Below are 22,010 nucleotides of genomic sequence, written 5' to 3'. Positions count from 1 at the left end.
AAAGTCTCCAGCTCACCATCGCCCCCTCCCTGGCCTGGTCTACCCTTTATGGGTTCCCTTTTGCATTAGGGAAATTCTTTCTCTAAAGATTGGTGGACTTTCTCCAGGTCCCACTGTATTTAGGCTGGGTGAGCTACTCTTGGCTGTGTGTGTGTTTATGGGGCAGGGTGAGGGTAGGGGAGTGCTTCCTTTCTGTGTCTCTTGCTCCAGAGTTGCCTGCAAGGAAAGCCGTGACAGTCGAAGGTTCTCTCTTGGTCACCTGGCACCAGACAGCAGAGGCTCTAAAAATTCATGCTCGTGCAACATCACCTGGGGAGTGTGGTTTTACTTTTTTATTTTTTAAAAAGATTTTACAGATAGAGATCACAAGTAGGCAGAGAGGCAGGCATAGAGAGGCAGAAGCAGGTTCCCCACTGAGGAGAGAGACCGATGCGGGGCTCGATCCCACATCGAGCCCAAGGCAGAGGCTTAACCCACTGAGCCACCCAGGTGCCCCTGGGGAGTGTGATTTTAAAAGAGACCCACTCCTAAGGGTCACCTCCAGGTGTATTATTTAGAAGGTTTTGGGTGAGGCCTAGAATTGACATTTTTAATGAAGTTTTTATTTTAATTCCAATATAGTTAGCGTAGAGTGTTGTATAAGTTTCAGGTGTACAATACAGCAATTCAGCAATTCTGTACATTGTTCAGAGCTCATCACAATAAATGTGCTCAATCCCCTTCACCCATTTCACCCATCCCCCATACACTCCCCTCTGGTACACCATTAGTTTGCTCTCTATAGTTAAGTCTGTTTCTTGGTTTCTCTCTCCATCTCTCTCTCCTTGGAATTGGCATTAGCACCTCAGGCAATTCGGAAGCAGGTGGTCCAAGGGCTGCTCTTTGAGAAATACCAGAGGTTGGCTTGACGATCGTCAGAATCACTCAGAGGGGTGATTTGTTGTTTTTAAAAATATTTTGGTGAAATGAAATGCGGCACACAGAAAAGTCTACGTGCCACGGTTTTCACTAACCAAATACACCCGTGTAACTGGCACTTACAGCCAGGATCACCACGTGTCCAGCTTCCCAGGAGCCCCTCTTGGTCTCTCTTCTAGTCAATACACCCATAATGGGCAGATTTTTAAAATGCAGCTTCTCATGTACCTCAGGAACTAGTGAGTCTTACTCTCTGAGGATAGAGCCTGGCATTCTGTATTTTAAAGTTCTCTCCAGCTGATCTTCATTAAGGTCTGGGAATTCCTAGATGATCTAGGAATTACCATCCGGTAATGACTTATGACAACAGAATTGCCTGCAGCAGAGAGTTTTAGATGATGGACAGCCTCCGGATCTCGAAATCCCATGTGCCTAAGGCTTCCTGGTTCTTTCTCCTCTTGGCTTTTGTCCCCTCTCTTCTACAGTCTAGGGTATCTGGGGCCCTATACAGCTCCTCCCCTTGCCTGATGACTGATAAGCTTGTTCACACTGAGGTTTTAGGGATTTAACAGCTGGACTCCCTTCTGGGGAGGATAGTGCTTAATATACGTATAACACAGAATTCTCCAAGGTGGCCGGCAGAATGCTATTTCCTAGGGCTTGGAAGAGGTGGTCCCCATAAGAGGATCCCATGGTCAAATCAGCTGGAGAAAGTCAAGTTGAAGTGGAGCCTCCTGACTCTGCAACTATGTGCTAGCAGTTGCTATGGGGGGATGTGCACACAGGACTTCACATAATTCTGCATCCCCTTCCTTGGTCGCAGTGACTCTGGACCTCTCAGCAGCGATGCATCTGGTTATGAGCTTCTCAAATGGTTACACTCCTAATGACGAAGGGGAGATCTTGAGGCAAAGCACCTTCATGGTATTCCTGAAATCACACATATATGCAAAATCCTCTCCAATTCTGCCTCTTTCTCCCCACCCAGTGATGTCAGAAATAACAAAGAAACTATGTAGGATAGAAATTTTGATTTCCACACATTTCATTGGTAGCATTTCTGGCTTGATTCTTGCTTTCTCGGTGGTTTGAGCTCATAGTTCCTGAGACCCAACGCAAGGGTCTCTGGGGACAAAAGAAAGTATGCAGGGGGATGGTGTCTGTCGGCTGCAGGATCCTGGACAGGTAACTCCCCCCACCCTGACTCACCAAGAAGCACTTCTATAGGATGTGAACAATGTCACCCAAGGGTTGAATGAGACAGAGTCAGTTCAAGAACTCTGTGGGGGACCTCGTCATGTGGAGCTAAAATCTCTGCTTGCTTCTACAGGTACTGCCACAAGATTCAGCGGACAAAGCTTTGGGCGGTACAGTCTTCCAGAGGCACAGAACTGGCACATCCGTTTCCGCCTGAAAACATTCCAATCGCAGGCTGTTCTCCTGTTCAGCAATGAGACAGTGTATGTCTCCCTGAAGGTAAGGTACTGCCAGCCTGAGAGATTTCATGTGGGCGTGCCAGGAGAGGGAGGTGGGGACAGCTTGAGGAACAGCTACAAAGCCCAATTGTTGGCAGAGAAAACCCTGCGTGGTTTTCAGGGATGCTGGTATGACTATTAGTTTAAGGAACAAGACTTTGCAGTTGTGATGCCCAAGCCCCCCACCTGGAGATATATAGCCAAAGACAAGTTGGGCTGCTCTGTGGGAGGAGAGAGAGCACTTCTGAAGATAGAGGGTGAAATGGAGGCCACCTAGTCATGGTGGGTTTGTTTTGTTTTGTTTTATCACTTTTGCTGAGTAACAAACCAGTGTTTCCAAGATGGGTAGGAAGCTGGCTACCACTAGGGTGCTCAAGACTACAAACCCAGCATTAAGTTACATGGAATCACATGGAAGAAAAAGGAATTTCCTTTCTCATGGTCTTTCAGTCCTTCTGATTAATCTTGTAGAATATCTTAGTTTGCCTGCCTGACTTTAACGCCTCCAACACAAAAGCCAATCTCCCACTTTGACAAAGAACAAATGGACTTTGGCAGCTAGTTGGAAATTAATTATTCGATAAATATTTATCAAGCATCTGCTAAGTAACAGGCACTGTTCTAGACAGTGTTCTCATCAGTGAATAAGACAAAAATCCCTCTGAGAGCTTTCACCCTATAGGGGAAGACTGACAATAAACATAAACATAATAGCTCAGAAAATCTTAGTTTGTCCAAATGTGATAAGTGCTTTGGCTTTAACAACCAAAAAAAGGGTTAAAGGGATTAGGACTATGGGAAGTTTCAATTTTAAGTAAGTTGATCAGGGAAGTCTTCACTGAGTTGGTAACTAAACCATAATATAAAGGGGGTAAGGGAATTAGCTAGGTAGCATTCTAGGTAGAGGGAATAGCAATGCAAAAACGTTTTGGTAGGGGAATGTTTCACAGGTTTAAGAACATCCCAGATGTGTATATGGCCTGAGTAAAGTAAGTAAGGGAGACAGTAGTAGTAGGATTTGGGGTCAGCGATACAGTGGGCTGAGGGAGTATCCATGAAGTTCTCATAGGCCATTGAAGGACTTCAGCTTTTATTCTGAGCAAAATGGAGGGCATGAGAAGGTTTGAGCAGAGAACTGACATGATGTGACATTTTTAAAAGGGCCCTGATGGCTCCTGTGTTGAAAAACAAGTTTAGAGAAACAAAGATAAAAGCAGAGACCCACCCAAGACAGTACTGTGACAGTTCAGGTGAGAGATGGTGGTGGTCTACATCAGGGTAATGACAGTGAACTGGGAAGAAGAGTTGACAGTCTAGATAGATTTTTGAAGGTAAAACCAAGAGGACTTCCTGATGAATCGAATGAGGGCTGGGAGAGAAAGCAAGGAGTAAGATTTGGGCCTGAGTTATTAGAAGGAATGGAGTAGCTGCCAACAGACTTAGGGAAGAATATGGGTAGAGCAGGTTTGGGGAAGATCAAAAGTTCAGTTTTGAGATGTAAGTTTGAGATGCCTACTAGACTTCCAAGTGGAGCTGGATAAACAAGTCTAGTGTCTGTGAGAAAAGTCTCAGATAGAGATGAAGATCTGGGCACCTTCAGCATATACTTAGTATTGAAAGCCATCAAACTGGATGAGATCACCAGGAAGTATAGATTGAAAAAAGAGTAGACCAAGGATTCATCCTTGTGATACTCCAAATTGAGATGTCTGGGGGAAGAGAAGGATCCAAAAAAGGAGACTAAAAATGTGCAACCAGTGATGTTGGAGGAAAACCAAGAGTACTGTATCCAGGAAGCTGAATGAAGAACATGTATCATGAAGGAAGGAGTGACCAGCTGATAACATGCTGCTGAGAGATGAGTGAGATGGGTGATATTAATCACTGGACTTGGGAACACCGCAGTCACTAAATACCCTGACACCAGTGGTTTCAGTATCATGGTGGGTGGGTTGGAATTTTGCTGCAAAGAGGAAGCAAAGAAAGAAGGTGATCTCTGGTGAGAGAAGTGGGTTCAAGAAAACTTTTTTAAAAGATTAGAGTAATAACAGCATGTTTGTGTGATGACTGGAATGGTACAATAGAGAATGAACAAAGATGTAGGGAAAAGAAAGGAGAGTCAATGGAAACTAGTCCTTGAGGAGCGAAGGGGGGTGGGACCAAGTGCATGAATGGAGAGACTGGCTTCCACCAAGGTGAATAGAGGTGATGGTAAAAGTGCCTGCAAGTCCCCACCCGACTGGTGAGAGCGAGGATGGGGAGGGGAGCTTCAGGGGTTCGAGGAGAGAGAGGTTGTGAATCTGGGAGAGTAAACCGAGGAAGATAGCATAATTAGGCACCATGAAGGTCTCAATTGAAACTTGCAGTCATGAAATTAAAGGGAGATCAATAAATAAGGTTGTGTGCTTTTCTTCAGCTATGTTCAGCTCAGTGATGCTCACATACAGTAGGGAGAATTGGATTTTGCCAGATTTGTGTGGTTTGCCAAGTGAGTTCTACTATGTAGGAGAGGACAGGAGTTTGGCTATGTAATTTAAGCTGGATAAGGAGAGAGGTGAGAACCTTCCAGAGGTTGAGAGACAATGAAAAGTTGGTTGGACCAATGGATTTGTGGTCCTGGCTAAGTGAAAGGAGAGATTTAAAGACAATGCTTTGAGTTTACAAACTATAATAATAGTGAATTTCCTTTAAAGTAAATATCTGTATAGGTAGTATACAACCAGGGCAAGAATTGGGGAAGTGATGTACAAATGGCTAACTTCTGTAAAACACTGGATTGGATTTTCAAATTTCACCCAGAGAAGGCTCTACACAACCCAGACTGACCACAGCAGCCCTACCTCTTAGGTTTAGGTAAACCAAAATGATATAACCCAGTTGTTCTCAGACTTCTTGATTTCAGGACTTTTTCACATTCTTAAAAATAATTAAAGATCCTAGGGAGGTTCTGTTCATGTGGGTTAGAGCTAGCAATATTTTCAGTACTAGAAATTAAAACTGAGAAGTGTTAAAATCTTTATTAATTCATTAAAAAATAGCAAGAAACCTATTACATGTTGACATAAATACCATATTATTGTGAACAATAATTACATTTTCCAAAATTAAGAAAAAAGAAGAGTGGCACTGTTTTACATTTTTTGCATATCTCTCTTACATATGGCTTTATAGTAGATGGCTAGAGTTTCATATCTACTTCTGTGTTCATCTGTTGTGATAGCCATGTCTGGAAATCACTGCATATTTGTGAGAGAATGAGAGTAGAAAAGGCAAATAATGTTTTAGGATTATTATAAAAATGGTTTCCCCTTGAGGGTTCCCTGGAAAGGTCTTAGAGACCCACTTTGAGAACTGAAGAACTGTTGAATAAGAGAGTTGGAGTGAGAGGGGTTTTTGGTGTCCTTGAGGGCCAACTTGAGGAGCACAGAACATGGGAGAGGCCTACAGAGAAGAATCCAAAAGAGACAGTCTCAGGCAGCAAGGCTTCTCTGGGCATCAGTTTCCTCATCTGTGAAATGGAGATGCCATCCCTGCCCAGATCACACCATGGAATATGGTAAGGGCCAAATGAGACCATAGAACAGCTTTTATGCTCTACAAAGACAATGTTTGAAACAGCCTTGAAAATCCCCCAATACTACTTCTCCCACCCATGAAAATCAACCAACATTCTTTGCACTGGTATTCTGTTAACAGTACTTTTTAATAAGGACTTCTTAGTTTTGCTGATGGCCATCTGGGTTTTCTTTGCAGCTGGCTGATGGAGTGCTCCAGCTGGAATACCACTGCCCGGGTGGTTTCTATGGAAATCTTTCCTCCTGGCTCCACGTGAATGACCAAGAGTGGCACTCCATTGTGGTGGAGGAGATAGACACTTCCATTCGCCTGTTGGTTGACAGCTCAGGCAATGCCTCCCTTGTGCTCCCAGAGAACTGCCAGGGTCTCAGGCCTGAAGGAGATCTCTTTCTGGGTGGCCTTGTTCTCTTGCATTCTTCCCCAGTTGTGTCCCAGGGTTTTGAAGGCTGCCTGGATGCAGTTGTGATCAACGGAGAGGCGCTGGAGCTGCTGGTCCATGGCAAGAAGTCATCAGGGTTGCAAGAGAGGCAGGCCCTCACCCAGTGCTGCTCACACAGGGATGACTGCAGCCAAAACCCATGTCTCAATGGCGGCAAGTGCTCACAGACCCATGGGGCAGGTAAGGGCTGGAAACAACTCCAAGGTTTATCCCAGGAGGGCTCTTCAGAAGACCCCAGCACATTGAACTAGCAATCATATATCACTGGAGAGTTCGCAAAGTATATTCCTTCAGCACAGCCTCATGAGGGAGAGAAAGGTTGAAAGAAAGCTGTCAATGACTTCATTTCATGGCACAGGAAACTGCTGGGCTATGTAAGGGCTGCCCAGATGGATGAAGGAACTACCCAAGGTCACAAGGCTGTTAAGTGAGAGAGCTGCATTTGGGGGACAGATTTCAGTGGAGCACTCCTCCCCTGATGCCAGATGTCTCTCTCTTCCCCTTACTATCTTGTGAGTATTCCACTAGGTTTACACTAAGGGAAGCCAAGAGTCTTTCTTCTCCCTCAACAAGGACTGACTTTCTTTCTACTTGTTTGGATGGGGGACCAGCATGAACAGGGACCTCTGGTGCCACCGGTCAATTTCATTACACACCTTAGTGTTATATTCGGTCCATCCTAGGTTTCTCTTTTATATTCCTCTTTACTGTGTATTTGGCTGCCTCTCCCCCACCCCAAACCCACAGGCAAACATGTAAAGTTTTTTTTTTAAAGATATTTATTTATTTATTTGACAGACAGAGATCACAAGTAGGCAGAGAGGCAGGCAGAGAGGGGGGGCAGGAAGCAGGCTCCCCGCTGAGCAGAGAACCATTGTGGGGCTCGATCCCAGGACCCTGAGATCATGACCTGAGCTGAAGGCAGAGGCTTTGACCTACTGAGCCACCCAGGTGCCCCACATCTAAAGTTTTTAAATGAGTTCTTGCAAAATATATATCACTGGTTTTACACATGCTTGGATTTCTAACTATATGTGATACATATATTTTTTAGTTTTCCATCCACACTGTCACAATTCATATTCATTGCTTTTCTTGTGGCTCCATGCCCCCGTGTGTGTACCTGCATTCACATCTCCCCTCTCTACTCAGCTAGCAACGAACACCCTGGTGGCTTCAACACCCCACCTCCATCAACACTGCTGCGTGAATATCCTCATACATATCTTCTTATGAACCTGTATGAGAACTCCCTACACACACACACACACACACACACACACACACCACACCCAGGGATGGAATTCACACACCCGGAGGATGTAAATCATTATTTTGACTAACTAGGGCCAAATTGCTCTTCAGCCTGGCCACAGCAGCTGCCCTTCTCCCAGCAATGCAGGAGGATCTGGTGTCTCTGTCAACACTCGGCATTATCCCATTTTCTCATTTTTGCCAGGATAATAGTACTGTCGTTTCCATCTGCAGAGTATCTGATCACTTCTATCTATCCACACCACCAGGCAGCTGTCATCTCTCCCCCTTGAGTCAGCTGCCTCCCTGTTCTCTACCTTCTCCCCCTCCACCTGTGCCTTCCAGCAGGGCACCAGAGTCACCTTTATACAGAGCAGGTCTGAGTGTATCACTTTCCTGCTTGGAAACTTGCAGTGGTTTCCCCTTGCTTTTAAGAGTCCTAATTCCTAATTCCTGCATCTGGCTCATAGGGATGCTCCGGCCCATCTCACCTCCCTGGCCCAGTATTCCCGACTCTCCCTTGGCTCTCCAGGCTCTGTCATGTTATGATAATTACTCATATACTGATATTATACACAGTTGGTTCTATAGGTTTGAATCCCAAATTTCCCACTAACTTGCTGGATGACCTTGAGCAAATGTCATGTATTCTTTGTGCCTCATCTCCTCACCTGCCATCAACTTGTACCTGTTCCCTGATGAGGGTAACAGTAACCAATTTCAGCGCTGGCATGAGGCTCCAATGGGCTGATATGTGCAGGTGGTTAGCACAGTGACTCGCACTTAAGACTGAGCTCTGTCTAGGATGCCTACTATTCTTTATGGGCCTCTTCTCTGTAGCCTATAGGTTGTTTGAGGTCGGGATCACGTCCCGGGCATCAGTGCCCTGGACGGTGCTTGTCACAGGAGGTACTCACTAACTGAACATGGACATGCAGATCTGCAGACACGCCGAGCCCCCCACCCCCCACCCCCTGTCCTGGAGGGCCTCTCAGCCTGCAGCTGCCTGACTCTTTTCCCCCTGCCCTCCTTCCCAGGCTATGTCTGCAAGTGTCCCCCCCAGTTCTCGGGCAGGCACTGTGAACAAAGAAGGGAGAACTGTACTTCAATACCCTGCCTGGAAGGTGGCACTTGCATCTCATCCCCTGAAGGCATCTCCTGTAACTGCCCTCACCCTTATATGGGAGACAGGTAAGCACAGGGGAGCGACCTGCCTTTGGCTCCTCATCCTGGGTTTGGGACCATTAGGAAATGACCTCCGCATTCCTGGCCATGGGAGACCAGGAGCTGAATGCTCCAGTGACCTGGCTTCTTGGTCTTTTCTATGTGCCAAGGCTTCTCCCTCCAGCCGCCTGCAACAGAACATGCAGGGAAAGAGGCTTCTCAGTGATTTCTCTAATCTTATTCTGGACGTACTGAATCAGACTCATTAGGCTGAGCTCTGGGAATCTACACTTCTAATCCGCTCCTCAGGCGGATTTCTCATCTTTGCTGAAGTCAGAAAATGGCTGAAGTTATTCTCTGGCACTGGGTGGTGACTTCCTGGAAAGTGGCCTGAGGACAATGACTCCGCTAGGTACAAACACTGCTGTGCTGAACCCCACCGCTAGCTACCTGTGCCTTGTATTATGCTGGTCTGGGGGACTGCAAGAATCCTTAGATCCCTAGAATCCTAGAAGTAAAGAGTTTTGCTAATTATCTGGTTTTAGGGCTCCCCAGTTTGGGAGCCTTTTAAAAAAATTATCGGGGACCCTTGTGGAAAATACAGATTTCTGGACTGATTGTATCAGAATCTCCAAGGAATGAGGCCTGGGATCCTATCTATAACAAGCTCCCAAGAGATCCCCTTGTTGTCAGCATGTGCATAAGAGAGCCAATGATGTAGTCCACCCACTCACTTTACACATGGGGAAACTGAGGCCCAGAGAAAGAAAGGGCTTGTCCAAATCGCCCCCCACCATGTGTTTGTGACCCAAGTCCTTTCTCTCAGCACCTGGCATCTCTGGCCCCACTGCACACCTCGCTCGGCAGGAGATGTGTTGGCGGGATACTTCCTGGCTGAAAGTGGTGGTGTTTGCATTTTAAAAGAGGAACTTGGGGAGGACGATGTCTAACCCAAGAGAATAAAGTGTTGGTGGTGAAACTGAAGACACTGGGACTCAAGTAGAATGAAGGGAGCCTTTCTTAATATCCCTCGAAAGTGGATGAAACTGGCCACAGAAGCCTCCTAGGAGCCTTACACCATGGCACGCCAAGCTGGCAGTGACCTGGGAGGTCGTACAATTCCAAGTGCTTGATCTGAACAGTTATCCAAGGCAAGGTTTGTGCAAGACCAACTGGGTTCCTGTGACCTCCTGAAGAATAGTGGCAACAGTGGTGCCCAGTTGCCACAGCTGCGTGCTGCTGACTTCTGTCTGGGACTCTGACAATATTGCTGAGGACAGCTGGGTATGTTGGCTGCTTCCACCACAGTACGTGGTTGTAAATCTCACCTCAGTGGTGGAGGGTATATCCAATGCCTAGATCACATGAATGGGAAATCATGGGTGTGGCCCAGAGCCTAGATTCCAAATGGTCATGAATGAAGTTGTAGCTGACTCCCACACCTTCCTGGTGGAAGATGGACAGCTCTGATGTTGATCGTTACCATCCATTTTCTTTTCTTTTCTTTTGGTTGAAAATTGGGGAAGGTAGGCTTGAGCCCAGGGGTCCATAAATCTTTGTGAGAGGGGACATGGAAAGGGAAGTATAATGACCCAATCCCCTGACTATTTCTCTCTCTCTGCAGGTGTGAAATGGAAGCAAGGGGCTGCTCAGAAGGACACTGCCTAGTCACCCCTGAGATCACAAGGGGTGACTGGGGGCAACAGGAGATTCTGATCATCATAGTGGCTCTGCTGTTTATCATTTTAAGCACCATCGGGCTCCTCTTCTACTGCCGCCGTTGCAAGTCCCACAAGCCCGTGGCCATGGAGGACCCAGACCTCCTGGCCAGGAGTGTTGGTGTTGACACCCAAACTATGCCTTCCATCGAGCTCAACCCACTGAGCACCAGCTCCTGCAACAATCTGAACCAACTGGAACCCAGCAAGACCTCAGTTCCAAATGAACTGGTCACTTTTGGGCCCAGCTCTAAACAGCGGCCAGTGGTCTGCAGTGTGCCTCCCAGACTCCCGCCAGCTGTGGTCCCTTCCCACACCGACAATGAGTCCATCATTAAGAGGACATGGTCAGGCGAAGAGATGGGTCAGTATAGCCAGAGGCCCTTAGTCTCTGAAATTGACGGAATAGGGTGGTAGACCTAAACACTCCATTAGGTAAGGCCACCATCCAGTCCAATCCCTTGGGATCGGATATGAAGGAATGTGCTCAAGGTCACTGTGCACTGGTGGCCTGAACCAAATGCCAGCTCTCTGGACTCAGAATCTGTGGCTCATTCCAATGTACCATGACCTCCTCCTCTAAATTCCAACTCATTCCATAGGATTGATATCTCTGGCAGAAACCTGATAGGGATAAATGGGATCCCTGGGGTGAAAGCGGGGGGCTTCTGTTCCTTTGTGCTTTTCTGGGAAAGGAAAGAGCAATAGTCCAAGCTTCTGGTCACCCATTCTGGAGGTATGGCAACCTTGGTTCAGAACTGACTGAACTAGAGGAGGGTTCTTCACCTCACTCTCATCTTTGGCTCAGAAGGAGGTGAATTTGTAAAGCACTTTATATTTTCTGGCTTATTCACCAATAGTTTAAAAAGGTGCTTTCATAAACTTTTTGCTGATATAATCAGAGTCCATAAAGACACAGTAACATGTTCTAATTCACCCAACTATTCAGTAGAAGGGACAGAGCAAGGACCAGGGATGCCTGCTCTCCATTCTTTCAAGCTGCGTCTCATTTAATCACCCTCTGTGACAGATGCCCTCACACTCCCCCAGTCCAAACTGTGTGTCCGTTTCCTTCAGTTAAGGAGACGTAAGTCACCATTAGGACTTGTGATGGAGTTGCTGTTTCCAGCAGAGGTGAGCGGGCTGCTTGGAGTCATCCCCATTTTTCCCTTATTCACTGAATCTTAGATCATCAGTACAGAGTTGCAATATGAGCTGGCTTTAGCTTAACCCTCTGGCCTTGACGTGCAGCCCTGTTGAATTCTAGATACCAATCTAAACTGCCAGAAACAACACACATGAATGGTCACATAACCACCCAGTCTTTTGCCTGTTTCTACCACATGCTGAACTATGTTTAGTAGCTGTAAGACCTGCTGAAACCTTCACCAGGGAAACTCGATGCTCACCCTATCTTGTCATTTTCAGTGTGCCCAGGTGGAGCTGCGGTCTGGCCTCCTACTTACTCCAGGAAGGAACGCTGGGAATACCCCCACTCGGAAATGACCTCTGGCCCTCTGCCACCATCGCCTCACCGCCACCAGGTCCCACCCATGATGCCAGACCCCACTGGCCTCTATGGGGGCTTCCCCTTCCCACTGGAGCTGGAAAACAAGCGGGCACCCCTCCCGCCCCGTTACAGCAATCAGAACCTGGAAGATCTGATGCCCCCACAGTCCCCCAATCCCCGGGAACACCTGCTGGCCCCCTGTCTCAACGAGTACACGGCCATCAGCTACTACCACTCACAGTTCCGGCAGGGAGGGGGAGGGCCCTGCCTGGCAGAGGGGGGCTACAAAGGGGTGAGTATGCGCCTTAGCCGGGCTGGGCCCTCCTATGCTGATTGTGAGGTTGGGGGTGGGCATCCCACAGGGCGGGGCCAGACCCAGGCTCCCCCCAACTATGAGGGCTCTGACATGGTGGAGAGTGATTACGGGAGCTGTGAGGAGGTCATGTTCTAGCTATCCTCAGAGGAAGGTAGGTAGGAGGCCAAGGACTTGGCACCTTCCTCCTGTCTTGTAGGAGTGAATTGAGCATGGCTGAAGAAGTGGGAGGGAAGCCCCCATCCCCAGTCCAGGCTGTGATACTTTGAAGTGTGCTCTTGTGGATCCCCCAGCGAGTTCCTGAGGATGGAGGGAAGCTGAGAGTGGAGCTCCAAAAATCTCACTAGGGCCCCCAGCAGGAAGGGGATGTACAGAACAGTTAAGCCTGGAAAACCAGGACAAACTGATTCCTAGGAGGGGCAAGAGGGAGTCTGCCTCACTGACCGCCATCTCTCAGTCCCCAGAGAGGCAGCTCTGCCACGGAGTGTTCTTATACCTGCTCAAGACTCCATTCTGGATGCAGAGGCAGGTCCACCCAACAGGCAGCTACTACATCAGCCCCAGAGACAAGGTCCAGGGTCCTCTGACCCTGCAGGGCCACAAGGTATCCTCTAAGGGCTGAGAGGTGAGCAGCAGGTGAGCAGGTCACCAAAAGTCACCTGTGCACCCTGCATCATTCCCACCTAACTGCAGCCTCTGCTCTGTGTGAGGCACTGTGCTAAGCCTGGGATGACAAGGGCTCCTGAGGAGCATCACTTGGCCTCGGTCTTCTTGGGGTCCCACTCCTCTAACGCAGGGTCCAAGGAACTTGTTCCACCTCTTTAAGTCACAGGACTTTCCACCAGCCAGGGCCTGCCAGGATTCCTGCAGCCCTGAACCTTCTTTGCCAAGGACTTCAGACCTCACGGAACTCTGGGTTCTTCACCCCAAGTTTCTCAAGCACTTTGAGCCACAGGCAGGAAGGACATAATTATTCATTTTTAAAATTCTTAGGCACTTTTCAACCTTGCTGTCTGGATGAGTTGCCCCCAAGGGATTTTTCTTTCCTAGACACAAGGAACTAAAAGCTCCCCATTCAGGGCATCAGGACAGGGTGAAGGCGTGGAGCTGGACATTGGTGTTCAGGGTGGACACTGCCTTTTCCTGCCCCCCCATCTCAGATGCCTGCCAATCTAAGTGTTACCTGCAGTGACTCAACCCTATGCATGGAGGGTCAATGTGGGCACGTGCCTGCACATGTGGGCACCTCATGTAGAGTATGTGTGTACATGTGTAGAGAGTATGTAGCCAGGAGTGGCAGGGATGGAGAATTCTGGTGGCCTTGCCATTCCTGCCCCATCAATCCCTTTCTCCGGTCCATTGACTTTTCAATTGTGTTGTTTCTGGAGAAAGAAGTGAAAAGGAAGAGCAATAGACACTCTCACCCACAGTGTTGCTGCTTACAGAGAGGGAGCTGTGTGGGTGAGGGCGTATTGGTTGGAGTGGCTGGTAGCTGTGTGTGTAACTGTATGTGTGACTGACAGGAGGCACGGTTTCACTGGCCATTTGTTGTTGTTGTTTTTTAAAAAATAATAAAGTCTTTTTTATGGTTATTTTGTATGTCACTTATCCTGTTTGGGGTTAGGTCAGGGGAAGGGCACTAGGGTCTATGGGCCCTGCTAAGCTGAGGTTCATGGAATTTGGGGGCCAGAAGGGACCCACTCTCGAGGTCATCAAGCACTGTGATTCCCAAATCCAGCAAAATGGCTAAAATATAGCTCTGTGAGCCCCAAAGCCAGAGAGAAAATCAGAACCTCTTGGGGGCAGGGCCCAGACCACTCTTTGGGAAAACACCTCTAATTCCAAAACAACTGCCCACAGTTAGTGGACAAGCCCACTGATCAGCACGTGTAGGAATGGCCTGGGACAAGGCTTCAGGACTGCTGACCCTGGGCAGCACCCTCCCCACCACATTGCACTGGACAGGAGGAGTGAACTTTACAGCACAAGCCTTGGGAAGCCAGCCCTCCCTGTGCCCAGAGCCAGCCTGTGGCTGCTGCTCCACAGCTCACTCCCAAGTGGATGTGAATATCACCGGGCAACTGTGACACAGGCCTTGCAGGTGATACTGAGACCAGAAAGCCAGTCCTGCCGTTGAGTTCCTGGTGCAGGTGGGGAGGGAAGGCACATCCATGAGAAGCACCACAGCACACATACCACTGTGGCCTCGGGCAGGAATGAATTGGCTTCCTGTTGTTTAGAAGCATAAACAATAAACAGTGACCATTATACTAGGAAGTAATACCAAATAGTATGTAGATAAGATTAACTTATCAGAACTGTGCAGGAAATCACATATAAACTAGTCCAGTGTTGCCCAGACTTCTGTTGTTTTGCTTATCACTGTTGCGATTTTTGTCCTAATACACCTGTATCATTATTCACTTAATTTTCTTTTAGCACATTCCAATTTTTAAAAAATATCTTTGTTCACCCTAAAATGACATATCCATTCACTAAAGAACTCGAAAGTTACTGTATTTTTCTAGAACACATGAAAACACACAAACATTCAGACTTTTAAAATGACTGTCTATCTGATGTTCCTCGTCCCAAGTCCCACAGAGAAGGGTTTGTCTGAGGTCCTGCAGGTAGAACTTCACAGAGATAAGACCCACATTCAGGTCTGTACCCAGCCTGGTTATCCCCCTACAACACAGCTTGTTCTCCTTCAGGAAGGGGGAGCCTCTTTCCACCCATCCAGGCTTTCCACAATAGGCCCTTCCTTCCCTTTGTCTTCTGGAGCCTGCACTTTCACACGTCAACCATCAGAGGGCACTCTGGGATCAAGAGTCAGCCTACTGAGCTGCTACAGACCTAAAGGTTTTCAGGGAAATTCTCCCATCTCAAGACTTTGGGGCTCTAATTCCAAAAGTCCCGAGTCTTACACAATGTAACAGTGGAAAAGAAAGGCAGAGATGCAGGTTTCCTGACTTCTGGGCTGGGCATTTTTACAGTTCACCATAATCACCTCCATTTCACTGGCACTTGCTATATGGCAAGTGCTGTGCAAGCACTTGACAGGTCTTGTCTCATTTACTACTCATAAAAACCCCATGAGGTAAGTGAGGACTCACAACCACGTCCAGGGTGGGAGGGCAGCTGGAATTCACTGGACAACAGCAAAGGAGTTGTGAGCCTGCTCATTCAGAGGGCTGTGGAGGAGGCCTGCACAACCACACCATCACGTGCAGTTTACCATGGGTAACAGAGAAAGCCAATGTATCTTCCAGAAACTGGAGCAGTGCTGTGGAGGGGACACATAACTTAGGCCATGGCCAGGACCTCAAAATGGGTATCTGGGTGAAGAAGGGAAGAGCTCAAGGCCTTGGGGGAAGAAAACCATTCTCTTTTGGGCTGAAGATTATGGAGGTTCTAAAAGATAAAAGGAGAAAAATATGACAGTATATAACACTTGGAGATATGGAGTGATTTGCCTGATGCCCATGGCTAATTTGGTATAGAATAGCTGGCCCATCCTGATATCCCATGGTGAACTGGTGAATGCCAGCCTACGAGGGCATCTGGGCCCAGCTGCTGCACGACAACCCACAATTCAGTGTTGAAGGCCAGACTTTGGAAGACCTCGAGCAGCCTCTGCTAGCTCTGTCTTGACAATAAGCACAGGAAGTCTCACTGAGTAAAGAGAAGGAACTTTCTCAAGGACCCAGCTGGGAAAAGACAAGCCTTTAGAATTTTCTTAAGATTCCTCAACAAATCTACAGGGTCCAACCAAGGAAAATACTTGATTACATTGATACGAAATTAAAAGTATATATAGCGATGCCAACTTCTTAGAGGCCATGCTCCATTCCCTACTAAAGGAAACCCCACTGAGTTTAGTAACCAGCTGATACCAGATACACCGTTAGACCCCACAGACAAGCACTAGGAGATCAAGCCTGATCCGATCAGTGCCTCAAGCAGCCCAAATAGGGAGTAGCCAAGTAGTCACAGCTCTTTAGCATCAGTAGAGATGAGGCTAACCAGAGAAGGGGGAGCCATAAATTATGACTGACATAGCCAGGGAAGGTTCTAAAGAGAAACAGCCATCTGAGCTGGATCTTAAAATAGAGCTTCAGATTTAGTGCAGAGAGAAGGGCCAGCCAGGTTAAGGGAAAAGCCCAAAGCAAAGGCCGAGAGGTTTTACATATTGGGCAATGGTGGGTAGTCCTTTTATGTGGGGTTGGAGTGTGGGAGGACTCAGGCATCCAGACTGGGGCCTGGAAATGTTCCCTGTCCACTAAGGGATGTGAGTGACAGAGTTAGTGGCAGGGAGACAGATCTTAGGGGCAATACGAGGTTTGGAGTCAGACAGACCTGGCCCCACCACTTAGAAAATGTGTGCTCTCAGGGCATGTGGGTGGCTCAGTCAGTTAAGCGACTTCCTTTGGCTCAGGTCATGATCCTGGAGTCTCGGGATCGAGTCCCATATCAGGCTCCCTGCCTGGCAGGGAGTCTGCTTCTCGTTCTGAGCCTCCCTCTTCTCATGCTCTCTCTCTCCCTCAGATAAATAAATAAACTCTTTATTTTAAAAAAAGAAAATAAAATGTGTGTCCTCGGTTAAGCCTCAGTCTGTGTAGTGGGAATATTTTCTGTGCCTTCCATCATTGGACAGGAGTACTAGATAACATAGGTAAAGTGCTTAGCATAATTGGCATAGTAAAGGCTCAAAAGATGTTATATATTTTATTGCTACTATTAAAAAGGCAGATCTTTTTGTAGTATCCATAACCACACACTTACCTTTGTTCCATGGCCAAGATAAAAAATACATCCCTCCAGCTAGGGGTAAGAAGGAGCTTGAATGTATCAAGGCAGTAGTTCTCAACAGGGGAGGGGGATGAGTTCCACTCCCCAAACCCCACACAAGGCTACCTTTGATAATGTCTACAGACACTTTGGATTACCACAATTAGCACTTAGTGGCTAGAGACCAGGAATGTTGCTAAACATCCTACAATGCACGGGACATTCTCCACAACAAAGAATTATTCACCCAAAATGTACATAATACTAAAGTTGAGAAACTGTCCTGAGGAAACACACATAGGCTTTATGCAGCACTATAGCAGCTGGGAACCTGGCCTGAGGCAAAAGCACACTTAGGCCAAGAATAGCAGTTATGGCATATGGTTTTGCTCATTTACAAAAAGGCACCATTCTGGAGTCAACATTTGTCAGAGTAAATATCAAGGTGAGAACAAAACAGTAGATAATCCAACAATATGTAAAAAGAGTAACACACCATGATTAAGTAGGATTTAATCCAGGTAAGCAAGACTGGTCCAACATTGATAAATCAATCATTTTAATCCACCATATCAATGAGTAAAAAAAGAAAAATTGTAAGATCATGTCAATTGATAAAGGAGAAAACTGGACAAAATTCACCTAGTTATGATTTAAAAAAAATCTCTCAGGGGACGCCTTGGTGGCTCAGTTAAGCGGCTGTCTTCAGCTCAGGTCAGGATCCCAACATCCTGGGATCGAGTCCCACATGGGGCTCCTTGCTCCACAAGGAGCCTGCTTCTCCCTCTGCCTCTGCCTGCCACTTTGCCTGCCTGTACTCTCTCTGTATCTCTGACAAATAAATAAATAAAATCTTAAAAAAAAAAACCTCTCAGTACAGAAATAGAGGGGAACTTCCATAAAAATCTTAAAGCTTGCATCATACTTAAGGGTGAAAGACTGAATGTTCTCTCTGTAAGATCAGAGATAAGACTAGAATGTTTACTGTCACCAACTCTCTTTTATAACATAGTGGTAGAAGTTCTAGCCACTGAAGTAAGAAAAAAAAGTATACAAAATGGAAAAAAAAAAGGAAATACAACGATCTCTATCTGAGAACAACATGACTGTCTACACAGAACATCCCAAGAAATCTAGACAAAAACTCATAGAACTACTAAGTAGAGGCAGCCTGTAAGATACAAGATTAACATGCAAAAATCAGTTGCATTTTTACAGCTTACCAATGAACACATGGAAATTGAAATTAAAAACACATTACCATTTACAATTGCTCCAAAGAAAACTAAATACTTAGGTATACATCCAACAAAACATTTACAAGATCTGACAAATGGCTAAAATAAAAAATAATGACAATACCAAATGCTGACAAGGATAAGGAGAAACTAGGTCATTCACACATTGCTGGTAGAAATGTGAAATGGCATGGCCACTCTGGAAACTGGTTTGGAAATTCCTCTTAAAACTAAAAATGGGCTTACATACAACTCAGCAATTGCATTCTTGGATCTATATCCCACAGAAATAATAAAAAAAAAAAAAACCACCTTATTTTCATGCAGGAACTTGTACACGAATGAATATTCATAGCAGCTTTATTCATAGCCAGACCCGGAAATGATGCAGATTTCTTACCGTGGGTGAATGGTTAAACCAACCGCGGTACATCCATACCATGGAATATGACTTTGCAGTAAAAAGAGACAAACTATTAATATAGGTAACAACTTCAGTGATCGTCAAGGAAATTATACTAAGTGAAAGAAGCCAATCTCAGAAGGATACATACTGTGTAATTCAATTTATATGACATTTGTGAAGTAGTATAATGGTGGAGAGGAAGAACGGATTAGTGGTTGCCAAGGGTTGGGGATGTCGGGGGAGCACAGGAGGGGAGCATGTCTCTATAGGGGCAGCATGAAGGAGCCTTGTGGTGATGGCACAGATAAGCATCTTGACTGGGGTGGAAGCTACACATATAAAATTGCTTATATCCACACATGCAAACACACACACACACACACACACACACGCGCGCGCACATGTGACTGGAGAAACTGAATGAGCTCTATATATTGTGCCAATGTCAGTTTCCCGATTTGGGTCATGTACTATAGCTATATAAAATTTTCACATTGAGGGAGACCGTAGGAAGGGAGAGCTAAACTTCTCCAGACATTTCTTTGCTCTTGTGAATCTATACTTACTTCAAGACAAAAAGCTTTAAATTTTTAAGAAGGCTAAATTTTAAAAAACATCACTAAAGAAGACAGGCCAATGGCAAATATGTCAGGAAAAGGTGCAGGACATCACTAGTCATTAGGCAAATGCAAATTAAAACCACAAAGACATATTATGATATACCCACTAAGATGGCTAAAATGTAAAAGACCATAATATGAAGTATTGGTGAGCATATGGAACAACCAGAGCTTTTTAAAATTGTTGGCAGGAATCCAAAATAGCAGAGTTACTCTGGAAAAACAATTTCCCAATTTCTTATAAAGTTAGTAAACACTTACCATACAAACCCACGATTCCTTTCCTAGGTATTTTACCCTAGAGAAATGAAAACATTATGTTTCCACAAAGGTCTGTACATGAATATTTATAGCAGTTTTATTCATCATAGCCGAAAACTGGAAGCAACCCAAACGTCCAACAATTGGTGAATGAATAAACAAATTATGGTTCAAACATACAATGGAGTATTATTTGGCAATAAAAAGAAATAAACCTAATGATACAAGGCACAATACAAGTGAATATAGAAAGCATTATGCTAAGTCAAAAAAGCCAGACAGAAAGGACTCCATACTTAGCGATCACATTTATATGACATTCTAGAAAAGGCAAAACAAGAGACAGAAAAATCAGATCCATTGTTGCCAAGGGCCAAGTGGGTATGGGGATGGACTTGACTACAAAGGAGCACAAGGGAACTTTCTGGGTAAAACAAACATTCCATATCTTTTTCTTTTTCTTTTTCTTTTTTTTTTTTTTTTGACAGATCACAAGAGGCAGAGAGGCAGGCAGAGAGAGAGAGAGGAGGAGGAGGAGGCAGGCTCCCTGCTGAGCAGAGAGCCCGATGTGGGACTCGATCCCAGGATCCTGAAATCATGACCTGAGCCAAAGGCAGAGGCTTTAACCACTGAGCAACCCAGGTGCCCCAAACATTCCATATCTTGATGGAAATGGTAGTCACATGCATTTGTCAAAACTCATCAAACTGTACCCTTAAGAAACAGGTACATTTTATTACAAGTAGATTATACTCCAACTTTTTCTCCCAAAATGGTGGGGGAGACCGATGGCCAAGGGTCTAGTAAAGTGCACCAGTTAAAGATACACAGTTTCTTGCATATGTCTGCAACGGGCAGAGTCTGAGGAAGCAAGCCTCTTTAGCAAAGAGCCCTAAGTTTAGAGCCCAAACTCAGTCCACTGTCACTCAACTTAGGCCTCTAGCAGTGCAGTGGGCTTACCTTGAGGGCCCTTGTTACCTGAAAGGAAGGGCTATAGTCTTTAAGTGTAAACATAAGCAGGAACAAACATGTGAAGAGGTAAACAATCTGAAAAATTGTGAATGCTCTCCACAAAGGAAGCGAGCGAGATAGGACTATAATGAATGGATGTAAAACCACAAAACAAGTAAAACTGCTTCTGGGTCTTGGTTTTCTTCAATTTGTCTAATATTTCAGAAAATACTTCATAAGCTTTCATGCCAGGAAATTTAGAACATTCTCTAAAACCCTCACAATAATCCCTAAAGGCAGACTTCCCTCCTGAGACTATATCAAAGAGGCGGAGTCAGTCCGTGCTTTCAGGAAGCACTTGGGTTCGGGAATCACAGGGCTTGCTACAGTGTGAATCCTAGTTCTGCCACTTGCCGGTTGATAACTTGGAGCAGTTACTGAATCCCTGTGACACCCCCTCCCCCAGTTGCGGAAATAAGAGTGATAGTCAGAAGTAGTCATAATACATTCCCTGCCTTCCTCTCTCTGTAGAGTGCTGTACTTCAGTAGTGTGCCTCAAGGCCTCTGCTTTTCTATGAGTCTAATTCAGTAGCCACCCATGATTGGCTTTCAGATCACCTAAGGGGTGGCTCAGGTGGTCTTGTTTTCCCTCTTAATGTGACAACAGGACAGGAGTGACAGAAGTCATCTCTTCCACTGTCCTGAAATCAATCTCTGTACTTCAAATATATACACATGCATGGAGGGGGTGGGATCTCAAGAACTGGCTGATGTGATGGTCAGGGCTGGCAAGTCCAAGATTTATAGGGCAGGCTAACAGCCTGGCAATTCTTGTACAGGAGCTGATACTGCAGTTTTGAGGCAGAATTTCTTCTTCCTCACTGAAACGTATTTTCCTCTTAAGGCCCTTCAACTGATTGGATGTGGCCCACCCACACTATGAGGATAGATTTTTATTTAAAGGCAACTGATCGGAGACATCAGCCACACATCCACAAAATAACTTCAGAGCAACACTTAGATTAGTGTTTGACTAAATGTTTGACTAATGTTCAACATTAGAGCCCAGCCATGTTAACATGTGAAACTAACCATCATCTCTGTCACGTGCGGTCATCTGATACACACAGATAGGGCTGAGAGTTCCTACTCAAGTTTTCAAGAAAAGCAGGATTGTCTAACAGAAAAACAACTACCTGGCCCCTTTCTAGGGAACTCTCAATTTCATAAGTGGTTCTGTTGTTTGCACTACTTCCCCAGATGAACTCTGTGACACAAAACTACAAACATTTTGACCTACTAAGATCTAGTAAAGAGATCTAAGTGATATTTAAAAAGAAAAAAAGGGCAAAAACAAAGATGCAGACCGCAGCCTC

The 22,010-nt window shown here is 45.9% G+C and overlaps 1 protein-coding gene across 1 annotated transcript in view; it reads left to right on the top strand.

Annotated features, from left to right (window-relative positions):
- The window catches only part of FAT2 (FAT atypical cadherin 2), a 77,551-nt gene extending 63,592 nt beyond the window's left edge, over positions 1-13,959 (top strand). The window contains exons 20-24 of the mRNA XM_059174084.1: positions 2,249-2,394; positions 6,147-6,588; positions 8,700-8,853; positions 10,451-10,908; positions 11,973-13,959. Coding sequence (XP_059030067.1) covers positions 2,249-2,394; positions 6,147-6,588; positions 8,700-8,853; positions 10,451-10,908; positions 11,973-12,505 — 1,733 coding nt within the window. The 3' untranslated portion in view covers positions 12,506-13,959. The remainder of the gene's footprint in view (positions 1-2,248; positions 2,395-6,146; positions 6,589-8,699; positions 8,854-10,450; positions 10,909-11,972) is intronic.
- Positions 13,960-22,010: the final 8,051 nt, after the last annotated feature.

The sequence above is a fragment of the Mustela lutreola genome, chromosome 5 (genome assembly GCF_030435805.1).
Source record: "Mustela lutreola isolate mMusLut2 chromosome 5, mMusLut2.pri, whole genome shotgun sequence".
NCBI lineage: Eukaryota > Metazoa > Chordata > Mammalia > Carnivora > Mustelidae > Mustela > Mustela lutreola.
Note: the sequence above shows the minus strand (reverse complement) of the source record. Positions and strands in the feature narration are given on the sequence as shown.